Raw genomic sequence first — 20,712 nt, forward strand, 5'->3', positions numbered from 1 at the left:
GAGCAAATGTTTTTAAAGAAGAGTGACTTTATTTTATAGGATTTAGTAAAGACTTTTAGAAGGAAATTACTGTGTCAAGATACCTGCTTTACACGCTTGATAGTTATTTTCTTTTTTTTTTTGAGCCTCGATCTCTCCAAGCTATTTTCAAGTCGGGGTTTATTACATTTTGCAGGAAAGTACTTTGGTTTATATTACCGTATATATATTATTTGCAGACCTTCAAAGCACAGGGTTCCGAGAACACAAATAGGCACTGAATAGATCAGATATTTCATTAATAGCATTCACAGATCCTCAAAATATAATTATTCAAAAACATCTTAGGGACAAAAAGAGTTTGTATATGCGATGGTCAGAATAAATGTGTCAATTTTTTATGAGCTTTGTGAGTATTGTGTGGCTCAATTGAGGTTTCCAATGGTGCCCAGATCGTTTGGAGGTTGGTTAGATTAACTTATATGATATTAATCCACATTGGGGCTTCATTATTATAGCTATTACAATTCTATGCATATTTATTTAATTACATAATTACACATTGAATATTATCGAGTTTACTGGTGAAATGAAAAGGGGTTTAATAAAAAAGAGCATTTTGATCAAAATAGCAAATTAAATGTAGAAAATCAGCTATAAATCTAGATTGGTTAAGCCAAGTTCTTTTATATGCATAAGCAACCTGGTGGAGTACATGAGGATCCATTATTTAGACGCTGTTTGACATTGATTGCTCAAATATTGATCAAAATGCCATTTTTTTTTTCAATCCAACAAAAATATTAATATTGAAATTTTGGGTTATGACCGCCTTTAAATAATGTTTTTATATACATTCGGCAGGAAAATGTGGGACCTAAGAATTTGTATCCCTGTGAATGGCAAATTTTGTAGTGATTTAGTACAGAGTACTCTCATTATGATATAGAGCTTATGGTGATCATTGATATGATTTTGCACTTTGTGTGTAATTTTACAGCTTTAGTACCGTATGGTTTTTATTTTATTTCTTATTTATTATTTATTATTTATTAAAGATGTAAAATCAATACTTCAGACAGTATTTTTGGAACACTGCACTCATGTTATTTCCTATATATCCACAAACGAGTGCTATTAAGGATTCGGAGCTTTAAGCAGCAGCTATCACAGGATCCCACACTTTTATTTCAATTAATTTATTGGACCAAACATGTATATTTGTATTATACAATTCCTATACTTTTTTATACTCGATGCACAAAGTTTTGGATTTTTTTTTGCTCTGACAGAAGCCGCTGCACCTTTATTTATTTCTTTTAAGAATCGTTACAAATATTTCGTTTATCTTGAGCTTCCTAACTCTATAAAATATTGTCAGAACTTCAGTGCAATCATGCTGTATTTTTTTTGGTTAAACTCAACCCCATTCCAAAGAAGAGTAATACTGGCTTTAACTTGATATTTTTTCTTTAATTAAAAGAGGTATCAAATAATAATGACTAAAGTAACAAGCCAAATACAAATACTAAATGTTGTTGTTTTTTAGATTCATCTTATACACGCGCATATAAGACATTTATTTGTTTAATGGCACCTTTTAAGCTCATAGACTAGAATCTAACCCATTATGAAATTGGATTTCTTGGGGTGAGAAGAATCTGATTTCGAATATAACAAATCGCTGTGAGAATATATATATAATTTGCATGAATATCATCATAGTGGTTTCAGTTTCTATTTAAATAGACGCTCATTTTTTGCTTTCAATTTTTTTTTTTCATTTTTTTTTTACTTTCATTTTCATTGTACATTCGATTCATTGTCATGCACACACCAAAAACCTCTCACGATTTACACAACGAGTCGTCTTCAAACACGGAACATCCTCATACACCATCTGAAGAGCGCGATCCGATTCTGTTAGACGATCATTTCTCATTACAATACGGAAACCCCATTGAGATAATCCACGATGCACCCAAACATGCCGTCGACACATTTGAACCTTCGAAAGACCACTTGCCTCCAGATTTGATCGGTCATATAAATACAGTTCCATGTCAGGATTGCCGTCGCGACCCTCACCAAAAACGACAAGGATCACAACGAGACCATCTTGCTTGCTCAGAATTCTATCATGTTAATGGAGTTGTTGAAGAGAAATAAAGAATAATAATTGTAATTGTAATTATAATAAAAAGTGGCTTGTTTATTTCTGCTCTTATTTAATTGCCTGTTGGATAAGAGAAGGTGCTATTTGAACAATTTGTGCGCTTGTCTACAATTGTAGACAATAGAAATGTGTTTAATTACCGCTAGTCTTTGCTACACCAATTTTTTTTTTCAATCTGCCAAGATATATTTGTTTTCTTTGATATTGACATTTATGGCTATATAAAGAGATGTTTCTGTGTGTGTTAGAAGAAGAAGATCAGATAGGCAAATTTCTAATGGTACAGTACAATATTTTTTCTTGATGTGCACTTATTATGTACACCAGGTCCTTATTTATCTTGACACAGTGAAATATATTATTAACGTTGACACAAGAATATCCCATACACACATATAACATAAAATGAGAATCCAATAACTCGGCAATTACTTTCTTCCATTTTTAGACTCGACCCAAAGTTCGCTGAGTTAAGGCACTGTTTAAATCCACGAGTCAGCACCTCTCCGACTCCGTGTATTTTAATACCTCGGCTTGAGATTAAGAGACTAAAATGAATTGGTTGGTTTTTATTTTGGGTCTATATACATATGTTTATTGATCATATTAAATTGAAGTTTGAAACGGTATTAATATTAATATTAATATTAATATTAAAAATGAAAATTATGGTCATTTCACGTCAAGTCAAGAGAAGAGAAGACTATAATAAAAAAAATGGACCAATAGATATATAGGTATATATTATGAAGGTGTACCACATCAAGGCACACACACACAAGAGATAAATAAATAAAATAAAAAACATATAAATAAAAATTTTAAAAAGTTTCCCCAATTTCCTCCAAGAGATTCCCTGTGATTTATATAGACAAATGACATTAGTACTAAAGTACTAATTGACTTTCTGACTATTATTATTATTTTCTTCTTCTTATTTCTTTCTTTCTTTCTCTTCTCTTCCCTCCTTTGTTCTTTTTATTTTTTATTTCATGGTTTTCTCACCTCCAAAACGCAGCCAGTCATTGGCATACCGTCGATCCAGATCTCGCACCACTGACACAACCGAAAAGACTCCTTCTCTCCCTCTTAGCCCAGGAGATAACCAACAGCTTCAGTCAGCCTCTTTAGAAATCCTACGAATCGAGGCAGGCTCACGATCGACGCCAGATCTTACCAGTCCAGACACAGATAGAGATACTAGTTCAAAGGTTAGATTACATAATCAAATCTAGCGTATGATCGAGCAATAGCATATATACTTTTTTTTTATTAAATCTTATTGAATCAAATATACGGATAACATCAAATATCAACCCAAAGAAAAATGATGTTTGGGATCCTTCATTACAGCGAAAACATACTCAAAAGGTAAAAATAACAATATTACATTACTTTTCTCTCTCCCTTTAATAAGATACAGTATAAAATTATAGAAATTTAAGTACATAAATGAATGAATATTCTTGTCTTTGATATAATTAACATGAACATTAACATTAACATGAACATACCTCCAAAAAAAAAGTAAGACCAATAATAATGATAATAATTATTTAAAACCTTCCAGTCAACTTTGAATGCTCGAGATCGTAACCCGATAAAGCGTACCAACACGACGCATCCTCTTCCACGCGTTGTCACACAAATCCACCCGCCCACTCGCTCTTCTAGTCTGAGGGCAGGTCTCCACACTCCTCTCACCGCACCAGCAATCGCCCATATGCCAAAATTCACAGACGATTATCATTCACAGCCTTTATCACCAGTAGAAATCATCCCAAGTCCAGTCTCAATATCTTCTCCCTCTGGCTTCCAACCCCATTCCGTTATCCGCCCGCTCAAAGCATCTAAATCAGAGTCAAGTGCCTGCACAGAAGATTATGAGACGGCCGATGAATTTCGAAACAAATCTTTTGAGATCCCCGAAACTACTGCTTTTGTAGATGATTGCCATAATATTTCCTCTGACCCGCCATTATCCGAACCAAATCTTGGGTTTCCGCAACCAACCTTGTCATCGTCCTTGTCTCCATCACCCTCATCATATTCCCCCACTCAGTCAACCTCGATATCTAAGAGCCCAGAGGCACAGAAAAAATTCGAGGACGATGTCCATGAATCGCTCCTGGAATGGAAATTGTGGTATACACACCACAATTGAGTGAGATCCAAACTTCACAACTAGACTCTGGTTTCCTTCTTGCTAATAAATCTAGCTAGCTAACAATCTCCGTTGTTACACACCAGGCACATGTATACTTCACATTTATATAGTTTAAACTAACCATTACAAAACAGGGATTTGAGTAGTAATGTATATATATATATATACTTATATTTATATATAGACATCAAAATCTCATTCTCTTTAATAAATAACACTCACAGTATTTGCTTTCCCATTTTTTTTTGAAAGATCCCGACTTATTAACAATTCCGGGTAACTCAAAGCAAATCTATCAAGGCGTCAAAAAAAAAATACAAAAAAAAGCATTGATCAGTGCTTAAAGGATGATATTGAATATTTTATGGCTTAAATTTGATATAAAACACATTTATATGTGACCTTCCTAATGAGCCAGGTTTAATTAGTAGTGGGGATTTTTTTTTTCGTAATGATATCTTTTCCTTGACATTTTCCAAATATTATATTCGATTAAGTAGACCAATCTAGCGCAGAGAAGTTTTTTGGTTTGATGAGAGGCAATCGATCTTGTGTACGGATTAGAAGAAGATTAAATTGTCCAAGTGTTCAATTAAATATAAACTATAGGAATCTTCTTTTCTGGCCTTTATTGAAAGTCGAGTAAGTTCTGTAAGAATGTAAGGGACAAGGAAAGGATAGGGATATCGCCAAAAAAGAATGATACAATTTCAAACAGCCTTAAATTCCAAAAAAAAAAAAAACTTTACTCAAGTTGAATTTGTCAATTAGGTCTTGACAAAAGATTATGAGCCTGTAAGACCCATTAAAAATCATAGCTAGCAAAATATTGACATTTGGTATTATTTTCTTATGCGTATTAGTGTATTTGTACTAGTAGCTTCGTCCGTATACATTTGTTTTATAGCTGGGGGGTAGTTGCTATTGTGACCTTTATTTTTTTTTATCACTATATTTGAACATCGTAGGATTTTTGCTGCCATTTCTGAATATAAAAGGTTCGTTGAAATGATCTCTAATTGTAAAAAAAAAGGAAGAAGAAGAGTTGTTACTAATTTATTGATACACAAAGGCTTATAACGATGGAACTTGAATGAAAAGTCTTCTGATTATATTATCCAATAGCTATTTGTCAGTGGATGTTCAGCAAATGAGTTGCTGACAATATGAATAATGTCTAAATGATAGACAGGTTCTGATATCGTGTTCATTGCACTAGTGTATAAAGTATACACAAGTTTTTAGAAGCATCTTGGTACGTACTGTATTATATCTCTTGGTATTCATTTTATGGTATACATGTACTGAATTGCCTTGACCACTTTTGATAGGTTGTTAAGCTTCTTTTTCGTGTGTTTGGTAAAGATGGTATTAACAAGAGTATTACTATTACAGATTTTGCAAATACTTATTAAAGCTGCTGGATATTTCTTTTTTCTTTTCACCTGATGCGATCTAATTTATTGACATTCAAAAAACAACTTTCGCAGATGTAGATTCTAGGTCGGTAAGGTTGTTTTATATTACAAAAGAAACCTTTTCTTTCGTTGCGCTTCTTCATTTCTTCCTTTCTTCATCTACCAAGCTATCTTCTCTGTCTCTATGAGATAGACTCTTTTGAATATTATATCTTTAGCTGTAGCAAATTTCGAATGCGAACTTTGACGTTTTAGCAATTGTTTTTGTCCTGGATCGTTTCTAATACCATCGAGCTACTTACTGGCATTCGTCGCTCTCTTTCTGTATCCCCTTCCCTTCACATTATTGTTATATCCATCATAGTCTGTACTATCCGGTATCCCAATTGGCTAACTACCTTTGACAGTGCCGACTTTTCTCTTGACACTATCATGGTGAGAACAATAGCTGTTATCCAACAACTAGATGACTTCACCCCTAGCTAACTAGGCACTCTATCCCTTTTTTTTTCTCTTATACTTTCGCACTGGGTCTGCGGTGTGGATGAGAAATGGTTTTATTTGCGGCGTAATAGTTATCAAAGCACCTGTGATGAGATGTCGTTTCGTAGAATAGACAATTTGTTTTGCTTTTCATTATTTCCCTCTCTTTTAAGTTCTTTAACATGATATCAACACCTCACTTTCCCAGGCATAGAAAGCCAGTCGCTCAGTGCTCTGTATCGAGGCTAGCCAATAAATGCAAAGAAAAGGATTGTTACAAGCTTTTCCTGTTAAGGTGGCTAGGTTTTTGGATTAACTAAATATATATATATATATATATACTTTGAATGGCTAACCAGTTTTTTTCTTGGAATTTTATGTCACAAAATCTTGAATTTTAAAAGCAAATCACTTCAAAAATATAACCTGTTGGGACAATCTCTAAAGACTTTTTGACCTTATAACTACTCCTCTAAGTATTATTTTCAAGCTATGAGAAAATAAAGACATTCAATCAAAATATCAATAGCCTCTCTTTGAGTATAGAAAGGCCGTGTATTTGGAATTAGCCAACTGCTTCAATGAAAAAAAAAATCTCACCCTTTAATATTTTATTTCCCGTCTTAAAGGTGAATGATCCATTTTGGTGTGTGTGTGTGTGTGTGTGTGTGTGTGTGTGTTTTTGCGTGAGTGTGTGAACGTGAGTATATATAGAACAGATTTACAACAGTCTAAAAGCTAACCATGTTAATTTCTTTTTGTTCTTTTGACATTTGGCACCATAGCAAACTTTGCGCTAAGCTTCATTTCAAAGCCGAGACTCAGGAGATCGATAGAGTCCTAGAAGCTTTCTCTTTTCGGTACTGGTTATGCAATAGTGATGCATTTTACGGAGGCAATAATAATAATAAAAATAAAAGCAGATTCCTCTCACTCTCTCACAAATATATATATATATATATATCATGTGTATATATGGGTACGCTCCTTTTGGAATGGATAGATATAGAAGAAGAAAAAGAATGCAAAACAGTTAGATGATTATAATTGACATTTTTTTTTTAAAAGAAAAAAGTCTATTAATAATAATCCATGGACCACCTTACAGATCATACCAATGTTTCAATATATGGTGTATGTACAAGTGTGTATTATCCGATGCTTCTCAATACGGATCTACATATCGTCCAGGGTTTAGGACATGTACAAATATCTCGGGTGGATTTCTGTAAAAAAACACGATGCGAACGATTCTTGACCATGTGGATAATGTCCAGGAAATACACAGTAATCAAGGAGACTTTGTAAAATGGCAAGAAGATATTGAACAACGCTTAAAAGCATTTCTTTTAATAATAACAATAACAATAATAAGAGAGAAAGAGGAGGAGGAAACGCAAAAAAAAATTACCATTACAAAGAGAGGAAGAAGAGGGAAGATAGAGAAAGGGAAAGACAGAGAATATTGTATTTGTTTTTGGGAGGGTGTTTGTACTGATGAGTTGAATACTTCTTCTTTTTATTTTTTTAGGAGCTACATATACGTACAGCCCCTCTATAAAGTGCTTATAATTCTGTAACGCAAAAGATAGTATTGCAATCATATGCAGTAGAGCTACAAGCAAGAAGACCAAGGGCTGCTCTATTGCAACGAATAGGGTCCAGAAAGCATAAGTTAAAGCGGGAGAACTCGATCAAAAATCCATTAAGCGTCAGCAGGGAGTTGTGAGTCTAATTTTTGGTTTTTTTTTTTTAAAAAAAATAGAAATGGACAAGGCAATAGAAAGAGAATGAGAGAGAGAGTTCTTTATTATTAGGATTATTAGGATTACTATTATTAAAGATAGCAGCCCCAGATTTCATATTCTGGGAGACCCAAGAATAAACAGGGTCCCAGTGTGAATGATCAACACCCAATAAAAAAAAAGAAAAAGAAAACGGTTACTGCGACGGCCTCATAAAGAATGCAAGTCGACAAACACAGTAATAGATAACGGTTATCTGCTGTAGGACATGGGGTATAATGATGTGCCTCGAAAAGGAGGACCAAGGCAATCGATTCTCCGCTCAATACAAGGCATGTTCAGCCATAATGATACATCGGTAAGCAAAGGCTTTAAATACACTAATAATTGCACTAATAAATAAGTAAAGCTTTAATCTATATATATATATAATGTATTGTGTATTTGTAAACTAGGCGATCTTACAATACAAAACTAATATTATCCCATTGTTTGGCTACATCAATCGAACACGAGGACCGTGGGTGTGCAATGAACGTACAAGTCACACCTGAAATGAACCATCTAGTGGATTGCGGCACTCGTTGTATATACATAAAAAAAAACTAGCATAATGGATTAATTGCTGCAATTACTGGACTGATCGGGGAGGCTAAAGTTCCACCGCGAACGGAGGGGGTTGAGTAATGCTAGAAGGATTCGAAGATTGTGTATTCTAAAAAAAAAGATATGTGGATCTTGATGCAGCTTTATTGAATGATTGTAAGGCACCGATGGTTCCGTTAAGTGAAAATGGACTAGGAGAAGAGGCCCAGATGGAAGCAGTTGGCCATTATTTTGCTCTCCTTGAATGAATCTCACAATATGCATGAGTTCTACCTGGCTGATATTAGAAAGGTAACAATTATAAAGGAGATTCGATCTCTATTTCTCTCTCTCATTAAATAACGACATGATGTAGAATTATATACGAAGAAAGATAAATATGTTTTTTTTTTTGAATAGTTCTAATCCAAGATATGGACAAATTGTGTCTAATTGGAGAGTCAGGAATATTTATTAACCCAAGATGCTGAACGATACAAGACTTATAGTTTAACTATGTCCTCATTCAGACCGAGCATTTCTTGACTGACTTTTCTTTTTTTACTAAATAAAGATAGACTTGTCCCTTGTAATATACCTTTGGAAGGAGATCAATCAAGAGCTCCAGCTGACTGGTAACCAGCCATTGGTTTATAATAAGAATGATAATAAGCATATGTATACATACAGACAAATAAATAAATACATAATCAATTAATCAATTAATCAATTAATCGATCAATCAATCGATCAATCAATCAACCAGCCAATCAGTCAATCTATTTTGAGGGCTATAGAATCTTAGTGTTTTTAGAGAAAACTCTCACGGATCCCCAAAAGGAAATCTTGAGGTATAGAATTTGGAACACGCTCTTTTTTTTTGTCGTGTTTTCCTTACCCAAATTTAGTTGAAGTCAAATTATTTGTATACATGAAAAAAATTAGGTTGTATTTGGTTGGCCGTCACACCTTCGTCCCTGTCAAATGAATGGCGAATGGCGAATTGAGTCGGGTTGTCTTATCATTACCTTTTGTGGAATGTTGGTTGTTTTAGGCAGATAATTGGGTGGAGATGGAAGATCTACACAGCACGTCATCCATTTTGGCTGTAGAAGAGTAAGGGAAAGTGATTTGGGATCGTGTGAAATACAGAGATAAGATGTGATCGAACCAAAGGAAATAAAAAATAAATAAAAAAAGAAGGGGAATTGATAGTGAAAAAAAAAACAAAAAAAAAGCAGCTCATTTTCACTAGCGAGTTAGTTGATTGTTATTTTTCTCCTTGAATTAAATGAGTGGGTGGGAAAGTAAGAAATAGGAAAAAGGTCTAAATCGCACGTGATAAGATCAAGGGAGCATCTTATCAGCCCCTCCTTTGTTACACGCCCTTTGTTTTCTGTATATATATAACTGGCCCCGCTCATGCCACCCGACGATGCATCTAAACATTTTTTTTATTAATTTTTTTTTTGTATTGACCTTCTCCACGAATGAACTCGTCTACACACGTGCTTTCTGAGGAAGTCTTTGGCTCGAGTAAAAAGATTCAATTTGTCCAAACCACATCATCCATGGACTCTCTTCTCAGTGCAGTCGACCGCGCACCTCGCATTAACCTGCCATACACCCAATCTAAGCAGACAATGTCCATCGAAGCTCTTTTAGACACCAATGGACACATCAGCAAATCATCCGCAAAACGCTCCTGGACCTACGACATCACCGACAGATCTCCAAAGACAAAGATTCACCGATCCCAGCTAGAAACCCACTCGCCACCAACAGAGCATTGTCCAGAACCAATCCAGCATTTATCTTTGTCTTCTTCGCTCTTACTCCCCCCACAGCGCCTGTCGACAATCACTTGTCTTCATGCTGCAGTTGCCCAGAAATCGTATGGATCCGAAAAGCGATTCTTGTGCCCTCCACCAGTCGTGACTCTCAAGTCAACAACCCCCGGGCTACGCACAGACTCGCCCATAGTATCGATGTCAGTTGTGTGTGAAAGCATCGACCGACCGGTGGAACAACGCGCCTCTCTTGATGACAATCAATCCGGAAGCTTCAAATATCTCCATGTAACCGGTACCGCAAAGGCTAAACAGTTTTGTCTACGTGTTGGTCTCAGCCACAGCCACAGCCACAGCCACAGCCAATTTCCACCCCTTGGGTCTTCATCTCCCCAACAACAGCAAAACCAACATCATCAGATCAGTCAACCGTTTGCAACATTCTTCTCATCTCCAGTATCAATCATCTCCAAGCCATCTAAAAAGACGGCAAAGGCACGAAATGTATCGACCTGTATCCTGGCCAATTCACCAGTCTCGCTCTTCAATCGAATCAACTCCCAGACTGTACGAACCAAATATATGTCCTCAGACGCCAATCGACTGTGTGCCAAAAGCTCGGCATGGTCAGCATTTAATATCCAGATCATCCGCCAACCAGAAGATGCCGAAGACAACGAGGACGGGCCTGTGCCGGTACTTTACGGAACTGAAATTATTCTAAAAGACACCCAGAGTGGAGTATGTTCTCCACCTCTTATAGTCCGTAAGGTTGACAAGGGCTGTATTGCGGCCACTGCAACAGGGCCCATTAGCCAGATGCAGAAGATTGCACTCCAACTTAAATCCTCTGTTAACAGTCAGCCAACATATCTTAGTGCAGGCGGAAATATCATTACACCAACAGACCAATCTTCAGATCATAACGGCAACACATCATCAGCATCAATAACAACAACATCATTATCATCATCATCATCAGCAGCAGCAGCAGCAGCAGTAGGATCACCATCATCTAATCAAAATTCAAATGCTTGGCTTGATATTTCTCCTTCACAACCATCCAAGAACAACAATGATCCAAAAGTTGAAGTTGTTGATGATTATCTCTGCTGGACGATTGTTTCTATTGCCAAGTTTGAATATACATTTGCAGATCCAATAATGGTGGGAATGGATGTCAGCCCTTGCTCCAAAATGGCTGAATCTCGACTTGTGCCTTCTTCTGCATCGTCTTCCTCGTATTCTTCTCCTTCTCATTCTCCCTCTCCGTCTTCACTGACATGTCGACATGCGCAACCCTCTCCTCCTCCTTCACCACCGCGAACGATTGTACCATACCCTAGTCTGTCTAGTGTTAGCTACAACCACACCTTGCACGCGATTGATGTTGTTGGCCATCATCTGTTCCAAAAGTCAACAATGCCACCTCGGCTGCTTGAATTTTGGTTGGGTAATCATGGTCCCCTCAAGCAGGTTCCTCACGAGACAAGTTTGGTCAGGGTCGAATTGCCACCTACTCAAGATCTCCTTGTGGCCAACCACAATATTCTGCAACGACAAGCGAATGGAGAGCGACATCTTGAATTGGCTCTTGTTCTGGTGCGTCAAGATGGAATGGTCTATCCTACCGGTAAATCTCTATCCTGTGCAGTATCAGTAAATGGAGATACCAGTCGGTGGTATGTCGTGCCTACCCATTCACACTCCCTGTCATGATCCACTCTTTTTTTTTTCTTTCTTTCTTTACTATGTTTTTAGTCTCTTAATAATCTTTCCCCCATGCCTCTTTCTTTTGAACCTTTCATTGTAAACCATCTTTTATATAATTTTATATATCTTCTTCTTTTTCTTTTGTTGTATTAAGCCAAGCTTTCATTACTACTACTATTACTATTCGTATTCGTATTTTACTTTATATTGTTCATAGTATATAATTTTATCCATATCCATATCCATATATATACCTTTTTATGCATTCTTCTTTAATTTCCTCCTCCTACTACTACTATTGTTATTTCCCCATATTTTTTTTCTTCTTCTTCCGTGCTTTCTTATCTTTTATCTTTTCTTGTTTTCTTATTTTATTACACCTGTAAATAATATCGCACTTGTGATCGCACACCATCACCAAATATACTATATCTGTCTGATAAGAGTGACCAATCACATTCCATATCCTTATCTCATCCATGAAAGAAAATAAAATAAAAAAAGAAATATTACGGAAGCTTAATGTTACCTGAACGTGGGAAAAACCTGCTCAGAATTCATGAATCATTTCAAATGAACACAATTGATTGGCTGGTTGTTTTTTTTGAGTTTAAATTGTTTTTTTTCTTTTTTCTTTGATCACACAAAAAAAAAAAAACTTTTATTATTATTTGTGGTGTTGCCTGAATAAAAATAAATAGCAAAATGGATAAATAATCATAGAATATTTTTATTTTATTTTATTTGATATGAATCTAAAATCAGATAGTCTACTAATAAATCTAGTGCATTTAATATACAAGACTTTTTATATGTGTGTGTGTGTGTGTGTGTCTGTATTTGTGTACCTATAGTTTGTACCTACAGTATGTAAAATTACAGTGTATAATTACAGTGTAAATTATAGAGGTATAACTATTATCTTTTATCTTTATTTTATTTTATTTATATTATAATAATAATTTTTAGATAACCTTTAATTGGAAAAATTATTAGCAACTAAAGAAAAAAGAATAAAAGAAAGAGTCGGAAAATCACGTAGAATCACAGAAATCACAAAAATTCTGTAATTGTAGTTATTTCCCTTTCTCTCTTTTTTCTTCTTCTTCTTCTTCTTTATTTTGATAATCAGTCTTGTAATTTCAAAGTGGAATTCCATAACTTGTAAAGATAAATTCTGCACTCTAACAACACAGCACGCCACATACATACATTCGCATAAAATATGCATATATTGAATTGAATTTATGTATCAAATCTACATACAAAGCCTTATTCTCTCACTTCCCCCTCCCTTTTAAAAACAAAAAAAAAAATGATTATCGTCAATATTATAGTTTTGCATATATCATCTTGGCTCATAAAGCTCATATGAATGTACGTACAAATAGAGACAAAGGTGCATACTTGAACATGATCGATAAACCACATGGTTAAATAAGGAAACTATGCTTGAATACATTTTCTTTAAAACAAAAAAGAAGTACTATCAAAAGGGCTATAATAATGCTTGGTCGGGTGTCTCGATCATTTTTACTTGTGTGTACTCACACTGGATCATCAGCTGGATACTTGCATTAATCCAATAATCACAAATAAATACATACATATATCATGATTTAAAGTATTCCTTTTTGACACTACAAGGCAGACAGTGAGAGGTAATTTATATATAATATGGTCATTTATCCCTCACAACGTATGACAGCAGATTTACCTGGTATTTGCATCCAAAGGGACAGCTTAATTAATTTAATATCGACAAAAGCATATACTGTAGATTTTATTTACTTATAGGTACCATTATTGAACATTATTGACCTTGGGATTTAATTACTTGTTTATTTAACAATACTTTATTTTGAGGTGTGCTACGACATACCCTTTTAGTCTCCCAATTTGACCAACGACCCTAAAATCCATATATATATATAGAGAGAGAGAGCTAAATTAAAGCATTGCACCTGTAACATATACACTACAACCAAACTCTGGCTCCTTCTAGTTAATAAATTTGGCAGGTTAACAATCTCCGGAACTGTTACACACCAACGCGTACACTACACGCTTATATAGTATAAACCAACCATTACACAACAGGGACTTTAATTACAAGGAATTTGAATAGTAAATAATATATACTCTTGGTGTCGACAGAATAAAAAGTTCAAAAAAAAAAGAAAAAGTTCGAATAGCTCTGACTGGCTAGTCTTCTTCCCTTGCCAATTCGATTCAGAAGAAGATCATTCTTTTGGTAGAAAGTATGAACCATAGGATGCAAGACCTAGAAAAACCTGCAATAAAATATATTTCTTTCTCTTAATGGAAGAAATAGTATTATGAACACTTGACTCTATTTAATATGCATTTGAACTAATTCAGAGCTTTATTTTGGAATCTTTCAGTCTGTATATCCCAAATAATTACACGCCACAAAATCACATTTGCACATTTATAGTCAAACTTTTCAGTGCACACACACAAATTATATATATATATATACAGTCAGTTCAGAAAAGTCACTGATTTTGAATTTAAAATCCTGCAAAAGAGTTCGTGTTCATGAATAATTGGTGTGGGCAGACTAAAAGTTCAAAAAAAAGGTTCAAAAAAAAAGTAAAACGAATTCATCTTGAGCTTAGCCAATCAGACTAATTTATCACTGACCGTACCTTTTTTTTTTAAAAAAAAAGAAGATCAAAATTAGTCTGATTGGCTAAGCTCAAGATGAATTCGTTTTACTTTTTTTTTGAACCTTTTTTGAATTCTTAGCCTGTCCATACCAAGTGTGTATATAGCTTTGGCACAGACGTCTCTAGACCTTTTTTTAAAAATATATATATATATATATAATACTTGTCTCACCATCGTACTGAATGATATGGTAACACTATCCAATCAGAGCTGCAAAAGCATGAATATCTTTATTTTTGTGGAATTCAACTTTATACATATATAAATGTCCCATTAGTCTGAGCCAGAATACTACTGCTACTTCTACTACTTATAATAATAATAGCAATTCCTCTTTTCTTTTTTTTTTTAAGAAAAAATGTGATAGTAGCACTCGGACACAAGGTCAAAATATATCTGTTCAGAACAAATGCTTGGCCCACACCATTAATGCTAGTGTATTTTTTTATTATTATTTCTATTTCTATTTTGCTCACTTGCTTGGTTGTTTGACATTGTTACTCCCTAAAGCGGTTCCTCAATTGAAACACATGAGGAGCAGTCTATGCTGGGCCCACAAAACACAAAATTAACATTGGATATGTATAAAAATAAACATTCTAATTACCACGGCTCCAATAATTATAAGCATAGTTCTATATGCTGGTGCTACAAACAAGAAGAAATATATTAAGAGAGAGAGAGATAGAGAAACCTTTTCTGAAACGTATAACTTTACAGCAATCATTTCTAAGAAAATACAAACTCTTTCTTTTTCTTTCAAGTTGCTATTAAGAAAGGAAAACTACTAACAGACTAATCAATATATATATATATATAATAACAATACTAAGTGGCTTGAAGAGATACATTAGCTATATCATCAATCTTTGGTAAGAGATTCTAGACATTTGCATGAACAGCACAAAGCCGCACGGCACGACACGACATGACACGACACGACACACATGTAATTTGGTGTACAGCATTAAGCGGACTTTAACACTGATTTGGTTACAGTCTGCAACAGATATCCACAGCTACAAACATTCTAAGAAGCTGGAGGTACGGAAGGGTAGAGAGATTGGAAAGAAGAAAATGCAAGGCAATTGTGTGATAAGCTATTAGTCGAAAGAGAAAGTGAAAGAGGCTTTGGTATTCTTCTTCTGTTATTCTTCAAAAAGATTACAATATTAGTGCTTATTTTTTTATTTTTAAAATACCCCAATAAATCAATAAAAGCCATCATGCATATCTTACAATAGAGCCAAGAATTAGGGCATCATTGGATTACTACTACATTTGAAAGGTTGCGCCAGTATGCAGTGCAATATATTTTGCTCATCTCACTAGAAATAGAAATAAAAGCAAGAATTATGATAGGTAAGATATGATTTTGTATAGGATGTGATAGAGACTGATGATGAGAAAAAGAAGGGCATTATTTGGTTTACAGATAAAAGTACCAATACCCGGATTTCTATATTATTGTTAATACTATTATATTAATAATTAGTTACTTGGTTACTTACTTAAATGTTTAATCATGCCCCTCGCTATAATTTAATGGTTTCAATGACCAACATCCTAGTTACAAAAGAATAATGTCTCTTGTTCTTATTCTTATTTTGAATTATTATTATTTGTCAGACATCGAAACTGTCTCCCCCAGCAAATGTACAAAAGGTTAGTTGGCCTGACCGTACAACGAGTCAAGTGGGTTGTCCGGATTGATGGATTAGAATGGTTATGAGTACAAGATAATATATTTAGTCAATTGGTCTCCAGAGGTAATGCAAAGAGACGTGTATTACACTTAACGCCAATATGTATCGTGCCTCTATCGCTCTTACTCTCGTTCTCTGTAAATATATATATATATATATATATGCCTGTGTGAGTACGTGTGTGCCTTTACGTGTAACTTGAGTAATACAGCAAAGAAGAAGATTTCTGTTCTTGTTTCAAATTCTAAAGGCAAATAGAGACAAGTGTTACATATACTTTAAGAGTCTGTTCATTGTAAAAAATAAAATAAAAAGGTTCTAATAGACATATATACATATAAGCTATGTTCCTATTTCAATCGAGCCAATAAAATATATACTCACTAATTATATTATCATTATTGTCTTTCAGCCTGAACACAGAAGAGAAAAAAAAATTGAGTTAAAAAAAAATCCAAAAGAGGTGTCTTAAAATTTTGCACAGATAATTCATTCAGGTAATTTGTACACAGGGTCTATTTAGAGTTATATGTTCCTAGTAAATTATATATAAAGGGCTTTATATTCGACAACCATGCCTTTCTTTCTTTCTTTATTTACTTTTATTTTATTTAAAGAAAATAGTAACCATTAGCTCTATTTAATTATGTCACCCACAGAGAAATCCACCATTGAGGTTGCCCAACCTACTTCTAAGGACATTGTTGAAACCTTGGATATTGAACCCACTCTGTCTGCCAAGGAAGAGGCTCCCAAGTGGCCTTCAGTTCCTACCTTGTCAGTCGATGAAGTTGTTTCCCAAGCTGTCAAGGAATCCAATTCTGCTGTCAAGGAGCCTTTCCAATTCAAAAAGCCTATTCGTCGCGCAGCCGTTATTGGTACTGGTCCCGCAGGCGTAAGTTTAGATATATTTAATTAAGCACAATCACACACATACAGCTCCATACATACAATCTACAGAAAATTTTGCTGTATATAGCTTCCCTATATGTTGATTTATTCATTGACAAGATCTATATTGTTTTAAAAAATAATAATAACATAACATAACATATCAATTAGGTCCCTACAATCAAAGCCCTTCACGCCCAGGGAATCGAAGTCAGAGCCTTTGACAGAAACCCCAAGGCTGGTGGTATCTGGTAATTATTACTTTTTCTTTAAATTAATTTACTTTAATTTTGGCGTAAAGATGATAAGAACACCCACTCATTTGTGTGCGTGTGCGTACACGATTGCTTTTTGGGCACAAACCACCCACAATTACACAAAAAACTTTCGCTCAAATTCACATTCACATTCACACTTACACAACAATCTGCACGTACGATTTATTTATTCATCTTTATCACTTTTGGTTCTTCTTGATAGGGCTTACTCCGATGCTCCCTCGGCAAAGCCTAAGATGCCTTCTACTGAATTAGCACCAAAGTCCAAGAACGTCGCACCGGTTGTTGGCATCCACGAGGAAACAGTGGAGTTGACAAATGAGGTTGAGAAATCGTTACTTGAACAGTACCCTGCTTCAGCTTGTTACAAAGACCTTTATACCAACACACCTATCAAGATCACCGAGTACATTGACTTTCCCGGAGACCACTCCAAAACTTACATGTGGCATCAGGAGTTTCAGGACTACCTTTCCAGATACCTTACCCACTTTGGTCTTGATTCCCTGATCGAGTACAACACCAACGTCGAACACGTCTACAAGGCCAAGGATGAAGAAGGATCGGAGTGTTGGCATTTAACTCTGTGCAAGTCGGAGCGTGTGGAGGGTAATAAGATCCATGTCAAGCGCTGGACAGAGACCTTTGATGCCGTAGCAATTGCCACTGGTATCCATCAGAACCCCAAGATTCCTGCCTTTGAGTTTCTCGAAGAGTTTGATGCTCGCTGGCCCGAGAAGTGCTCTCACTCAAAGCAATATAGAATCCCAGAACCTTTCCGTGATTTGGTAAGTAGGTTTATGTATATAAAAGATCTATAGAGAGAGAGAGAGAGAGAGAGAGATGAAAATGGGTATTTAGACGTGTCGTACTGATGTGTGTAGCATTAACCCAGAAGCGCTAAATAATAATAATATAAAAAAATCATCGATTCTTTTGAACCTCAGAATGTCCTCGTTGTTGGCGGACATACCTCTGCTGTCGATATCACCCGACACTTGGAAGGCATTTCCAAGAATGTGTACCTCTCCTATCGTGGTCCGCGTGAGATCGAGAGCAATATCCTTGGTCTGATCCGTACCGGTGTCCCAGAGTCAACCATCATCATGCCTGCTCTGACCAGTCTGTCCAATGCGGACGGCCTGGTTGACGGAACCGTAAAGTTTATTGATGGCCAGACTCTGGAGAACATTGATCGCATCGTCTTCTGCACAGGTTTCACGAGCGACTACAGTTTCCTTGATGATCTGATCATTGAGGATCACGACGAATACGTCAAGCTTGGACACGAATCCGTCTCTGTACCGGCCACAGATGGCCAGACCGTGTTCAACTCTTACCGCCACCTCTTCTTTATTCCTGATCCTACCCTGACCTTCATTGGAGCTCCCCCAAACCTGACTACCGTTCCATTCTTTGACTACCAGGCACGTGCTGTTGCCCGTGTCTGGGCTGGAAAGGCGCTATTACCCACTCAGAAAAACATGTTCAGCTACACTAAAGAGTACAAGCCTGTGTGTTACCCATTGTCTTTTGGCGCTGAACCAGAACTTCTCCGTTGCGAAGATCTTGTTGTCTGGCTGAATAGTCATGCTGAAGCCCTGGGTCACACCGACCTCCCTCCTGTTCTTAACCACAACAAGTGGATGGACACTGTCTGGGCCCACGCCGTTCCTAACTTTAGGAACGATTCTGATGCCAAGTTGGCCGAGGTTAAGGAAAGAGTTAAGCTCAGAATGGCATCTGCTTAAGACGTATATATATCTTTACATACATATATACATACAAACAAACAAACAAACCTACACATAAACACACTGACACACGGACACATACACACATACTTAAACTATATGTTTATATAAATAAATACATACACAAAAGATATTATATATAATATGCTGACAATAATGCTTTGGTCCTTAGCTGATTTTTGTGAATAATTTAAGAGACATAGACATGCAGAGATATCTAAGCATATCATCTTTATATACAAGTTTTTCCTCTTTTCTTAAAAGAAAGGCTTTATAATACAAAACATATACATACAGTATGGGTGCAGAATTAATGTACAGAATGCAAAGTAGAAAAGAGAAGAAGAACAAAAAAAAAAGCCCTCAGAGACGTACAAACCCAGTTGAATTAAGATAGTTTTTAATTGACAGATAAATAGACAAACACACAAGGAAATATTTGAAACCAATGATATGATTTAAGCAGATATTGAAACATTCTCTATAAAGCGAGTTTATTACCATTACCATTAGTACATATTGATTTTCTTTATCATTGAATGAGTTAAATGTACCATACAATATAATATATATATATATGTGTGTGTGTGTGTGTAAATATCGAATATCGAATGTCATGACGTTGTTTCTTTGACAAGTCAAAAATTTATATATGTTATATAATATATAGTATATTTAGAGAAGAATAAGCCAGTCAACCAGGAAAAGGGAGGCTTTCAATCAAGATTGTATTTCGTCAACCCACTAAATAATACCTCCCTTTTCTTCTCTTTTCTTTTCTTTTAATAATACAATGTCATCCCAATCCATTCAAAAGAGTGTCAGCCTAACCAGTTACCCAGTACAAACCATTCGTCTGACCGAACGGAATCCTCTCTTGTCATTCAACATTGAGATCGGACCTGGAGTTTCGATACTTCTCGAAGTTTACTCTCACGACAACCCAACCCAAGTGGTCGAAACGTTTACATTTAAACATCGATTGAACTTTAGCGAAGAATCCAAACAAAAACTCGCCAATACGCTCAAATTGATTATCCAGTCGGCTTTGAAAGGACGTTCGCTCACTTCCACTCCCACCTCATAATTATTTTTTTTACACACAACACGTATACGTACGCTCACGCACACTCACAGAGAAAGAAGAAGATATATACACACACACACACACACTACTCACAATTACACATGTGCACATGTACAAATGTACAAATGTACAAATACAGACAAATCAATTGATTTTTGATTCACAAAGGTTTGCTGTGAAAATTCAAAAAGTTTAATTATACAAATCTCAAATACTCCCCTCCTTTCTACTCTTACTTGCCATTCT

General features: G+C 35.5%; 6 protein-coding genes across 6 annotated transcripts; all 6 read left to right on the forward strand.

Annotated features, from left to right (window-relative positions):
- Positions 1-1,806: 1,806 nt before the first annotated feature.
- PHYBLDRAFT_58193 (hypothetical protein) lies at positions 1,807-2,148 on the forward strand (the record flags this gene model as incomplete). The annotated part of the gene is made up of 1 exon (XM_018440276.1): positions 1,807-2,148. The coding sequence occupies one exon, from the start codon at positions 1,807-1,809 to the stop codon at positions 2,146-2,148; it is 342 nt and encodes a 113-aa protein (XP_018297184.1).
- A 973-nt stretch (positions 2,149-3,121) lies between these two features.
- Positions 3,122-4,563, forward strand: PHYBLDRAFT_75413 (hypothetical protein). The gene is made up of 3 exons (XM_018443056.1): positions 3,122-3,366; positions 3,479-3,526; positions 3,726-4,563. Exons 1-3 carry the CDS (start codon positions 3,148-3,150, stop codon positions 4,317-4,319), a joined length of 861 nt encoding a protein of 286 aa, XP_018297185.1. The 5' UTR covers positions 3,122-3,147; the 3' UTR covers positions 4,320-4,563.
- Positions 4,564-7,464: 2,901 nt separating this feature from the next.
- PHYBLDRAFT_162226 (hypothetical protein) lies at positions 7,465-8,822 on the forward strand (the record flags this gene model as incomplete). Its single annotated transcript, XM_018434589.1, has 5 exons — positions 7,465-7,527; positions 7,812-7,948; positions 8,234-8,326; positions 8,424-8,554; positions 8,716-8,822. The coding sequence occupies 5 exons, from the start codon at positions 7,465-7,467 to the stop codon at positions 8,820-8,822; spliced, it is 531 nt and encodes a 176-aa protein (XP_018297186.1).
- Positions 8,823-10,043: 1,221 nt separating this feature from the next.
- Positions 10,044-13,493, forward strand: PHYBLDRAFT_184664 (p53-like transcription factor; the record flags this gene model as incomplete). Its single annotated transcript, XM_018438969.1, has 4 exons — positions 10,044-11,202; positions 11,431-12,025; positions 12,911-12,922; positions 13,394-13,493. The coding sequence occupies 4 exons, from the start codon at positions 10,044-10,046 to the stop codon at positions 13,491-13,493; spliced, it is 1,866 nt and encodes a 621-aa protein (XP_018297187.1).
- Positions 13,494-17,072: 3,579 nt separating this feature from the next.
- On the forward strand, positions 17,073-19,523 carry PHYBLDRAFT_184665 (hypothetical protein). Its single transcript, XM_018438970.1, has 4 exons — positions 17,073-17,351; positions 17,519-17,598; positions 17,828-18,413; positions 18,573-19,523. The coding sequence occupies exons 1-4, from the start codon at positions 17,103-17,105 to the stop codon at positions 19,374-19,376; spliced, it is 1,719 nt and encodes a 572-aa protein (XP_018297188.1). The 5' UTR covers positions 17,073-17,102; the 3' UTR covers positions 19,377-19,523.
- Positions 19,524-20,172: 649 nt separating this feature from the next.
- Positions 20,173-20,466, forward strand: PHYBLDRAFT_139186 (hypothetical protein; the record flags this gene model as incomplete). Its single annotated transcript, XM_018430176.1, has 2 exons — positions 20,173-20,342; positions 20,373-20,466. 2 exons carry the CDS (start codon positions 20,173-20,175, stop codon positions 20,464-20,466), a joined length of 264 nt encoding a protein of 87 aa, XP_018297189.1.
- Positions 20,467-20,712: the final 246 nt, after the last annotated feature.

This window comes from Phycomyces blakesleeanus, assembly GCF_001638985.1.
Source record: "Phycomyces blakesleeanus NRRL 1555(-) unplaced genomic scaffold PHYBLscaffold_2, whole genome shotgun sequence".
Taxonomy (NCBI): Eukaryota; Fungi; Mucoromycota; class Mucoromycetes; order Mucorales; family Phycomycetaceae; genus Phycomyces; species Phycomyces blakesleeanus.